The sequence below is a fragment of the Dipteris shenzhenensis genome, chromosome 7 (assembly GCF_047967505.1).
Source record: "Dipteris shenzhenensis isolate YYH24624 ecotype China chromosome 7, Dip_SZ_1.0, whole genome shotgun sequence".
Taxonomy (NCBI): Eukaryota; Viridiplantae; Streptophyta; class Polypodiopsida; order Gleicheniales; family Dipteridaceae; genus Dipteris; species Dipteris shenzhenensis.
In genome coordinates this window covers 41,228,365-41,230,897 of record NC_141602.1, presented here as the reverse complement: position 1 = coordinate 41,230,897, position 2,533 = coordinate 41,228,365, and the positions used below count along the sequence as shown (strand labels likewise).

The 2,533-nt window shown below is 38.1% G+C and overlaps 1 protein-coding gene across 1 annotated transcript; it reads right to left on the bottom strand.

The window, feature by feature from the left end:
• Positions 1-1,593: 1,593 nt before the first annotated feature.
• Positions 1,594-2,308, bottom strand: LOC147900354 (uncharacterized). The gene is made up of 3 exons (XM_087376627.1): positions 2,245-2,308; positions 2,099-2,152; positions 1,594-1,820 (listed from the first exon to the last, which is right to left on the bottom strand). Exons 1-3 carry the CDS (start codon positions 2,306-2,308, stop codon positions 1,594-1,596), a joined length of 345 nt encoding a protein of 114 aa, XP_087232753.1.
• Between the last annotated feature and the right edge of the window lie 225 nt (positions 2,309-2,533).

The window sequence follows — 2,533 nt, the reverse complement described above, 5'->3', positions numbered from 1 at the left end:
CATGATTTGGGTGTCAAATGACCTGTGTACAAACCCGAGGTCAAAAAGTGATGTTTTGGACTAATAGTACAAGAAAAGATACAAAATTGATTAGAATTATCTCAATAATGTAACTTCCAATATGTGTCATTAGTAATCAAAAGAAAGTGGAGTGTCACTTCAAAACGTGGGGTTGCCACATACACAACAATTCTTCTGCATTCAAAATGGGTTTTATTTTCCTACAATCAAAACATCCACATTGCTTGAAATTATACTTAATAACATTAATACCACTTCACCCATATGTGGGAGAAACCAAGTATCATTTGAAAGCATAGGATTGCATAATACATAGAGAAATATTACCACATTACTGTTAGCTCACCCCAAAGAGCAATATTACCATATTCAAAATGGGACTTCTTCTCACAAGTATGACCAAGCTCTCATCAAAATGGTCTTTTAAATCATATTCTACTCCTCTTGACACTCATCATCAACAAAGTAAATGCGAGCTCGTGGCCTATCTGAATGCCTCTCATCATATCTTCTTTCAGTTGACATGAATCTTGCCATTTCTTCTGCATAGCATGGTAACAAACTACAATCAAACATACATTTGAAACCATAGTAAGTCAAAACGTTAAAGACACAATAACAACAATCCAAAAATATCCAAATGTCATCAAAGAAAGATCTAAGTTCAGTACCATACTAATCATCATATGGATTTGTGATGGGATCCACTCTATCTTCATCCCCATCGCCATCATGCTCTGACCTCACCCGTTTCCCGAAATGGTCTGCTACAAGTGGCTCAACAATGGTAGCCATAATACTGCTATATCTGAATCAAAAGAAAAACAAGGTCTACCAGTAGCCTGACAAGCACGCATGAGAGGAGCTGTGCCACAACCCATCTCTAAAACCAATCCTCCTGGAACACATAAGAGAGACAAAAGGCACCCAACAAAGTAGCAACATCGCTCAAGTCCACCTCGAGCCATCTGAGAAGACATAGGCACTATTGTCCTCTCACTGAGAGGCACATAGTGAGTCCATAAATCAGATAGCGGATCAATGGAAAGGTTTTGAAATAGTGGAACACTCTCTTCCAAATAAATTGATGGAGTCTTCTTAGCTCTACGTACTAGAGCCAACATAGATGATTGCATCTGTGAATCATGCATAGAGAACCACATACCAAAGAATGACCTTAGCCAACAAGCATCATAGCATGAAAGACTACATGTGACCACACATATGGAACACAAATGAAATATATGATTTTACCATCAAAACCCAGCATGCATACTACATGTAACATGGCATCTATCAATCCCACATAAAGAAACACATTAAAAAGTTCATGAATGTAGCATTACAACACACCATGCATGGAATTGTAGCATACCTTAAGAGTTATACCATGGTATTTACAGTATCCATGTGGAAGCTTATCATGAATGACTACACGTCTGACAACTTCCAAGCCTTGAACAAATGCAAAGCACTCCATCCACGAAATACAGTGTCCTCTACAATCAAATGACACTATCTCATACAAGAAAAATGAGAATAGAGGACATATAACAACAATAGTGCTAGATTTTAAACCTTACCTACCATAGGACATATAACTGCCAGCCAACCACTATCTGATAATGAAGCTGCTGCAACAGCAAGCCCATAACGCACATGGTCCTCTAATAAGAGGTTCCAAACTGGGATGGGTTCTCTCTCATCAAGTGGAAATCCAGTGGGAAAGTCAACCAATATAAAATCCGCAGCCCACTTAATCTTCTTACCCAACCGCATGTAGTCTCGATCAGGGCTAACTACATTCATGAAAAACTCATGTAAAATAGTATACTTTTCATTTTTTTTGGACTGTGAAAAGTCCATGCCCATGGTTATGTAATCACCCACCATACAAGCATATAATGGAGTGATACCTCGAGTCGATAGACTATCCGGTGACTGTGCCTTATGAAATACATAATGTTGTACTAACTTTGTGATAGATTGTGAACCTACATGGAAAATTTATATCAAACACAACCAAAGGAAATTTTGAAACACTGATAGCAAGAACAAAAATAAACTAGAACCTTACTTGCATGCTCCATTTGATCCTTATCTTGCCTTGGTGGACTAGATGGCTCCTCATCTAAATGGATAGGAAAGAATAACATTAGTATACTATTCCAAACCCTCATCACAAACAACATTAGAAACTCAACATGTATGTATATTTCTTACCTTTCTTTTGAGCTTGTTCTTGTTTTTGTGCTTGTGTTTTTGTTTTTCTAGAGCTTCCGCCCATTTTATCCTTACTTTCTTCAATGTCCTTAGATGAGGCATATTTCTTGTGAAAGTCTCTCTCACGCACCAAGACTTGTCCCTTGGGGAAGTTTATCCACCAAGGACAATTTGCAAGTTCCCATTGAGAGTGATTGTGCATGCCAGGAGGATACATACAAGCAGCATGACCAATTTCCACCCAACTCTTGCACAAATTTGGAATCTCTAAGATCTTTCTCTCTCTTGC

What these genes read in the sequence shown, in the direction of transcription:
- LOC147900354 (XM_087376627.1), bottom strand. Translation starts at nt 2,308, where the DNA reads ATGGGCGGAAGCTCTAGAAAAACAAAAACACAAGCACAAAAACAAGAA. An exon ending in AGAACAAGCTCAAAAGAAAG is followed by an intron (nt 2,153 to 2,244) that starts GTAAGAAATATA and finishes CTATCCATTTAG; the next exon opens with ATGAGGAGCCATCTAGTCCA. An exon ending in GGATCAAATGGAGCATGCAA is followed by an intron (nt 1,821 to 2,098) that starts GTAAGGTTCTAG and finishes TCATGAATGTAG; the next exon opens with TTAGCCCTGATCGAGACTAC.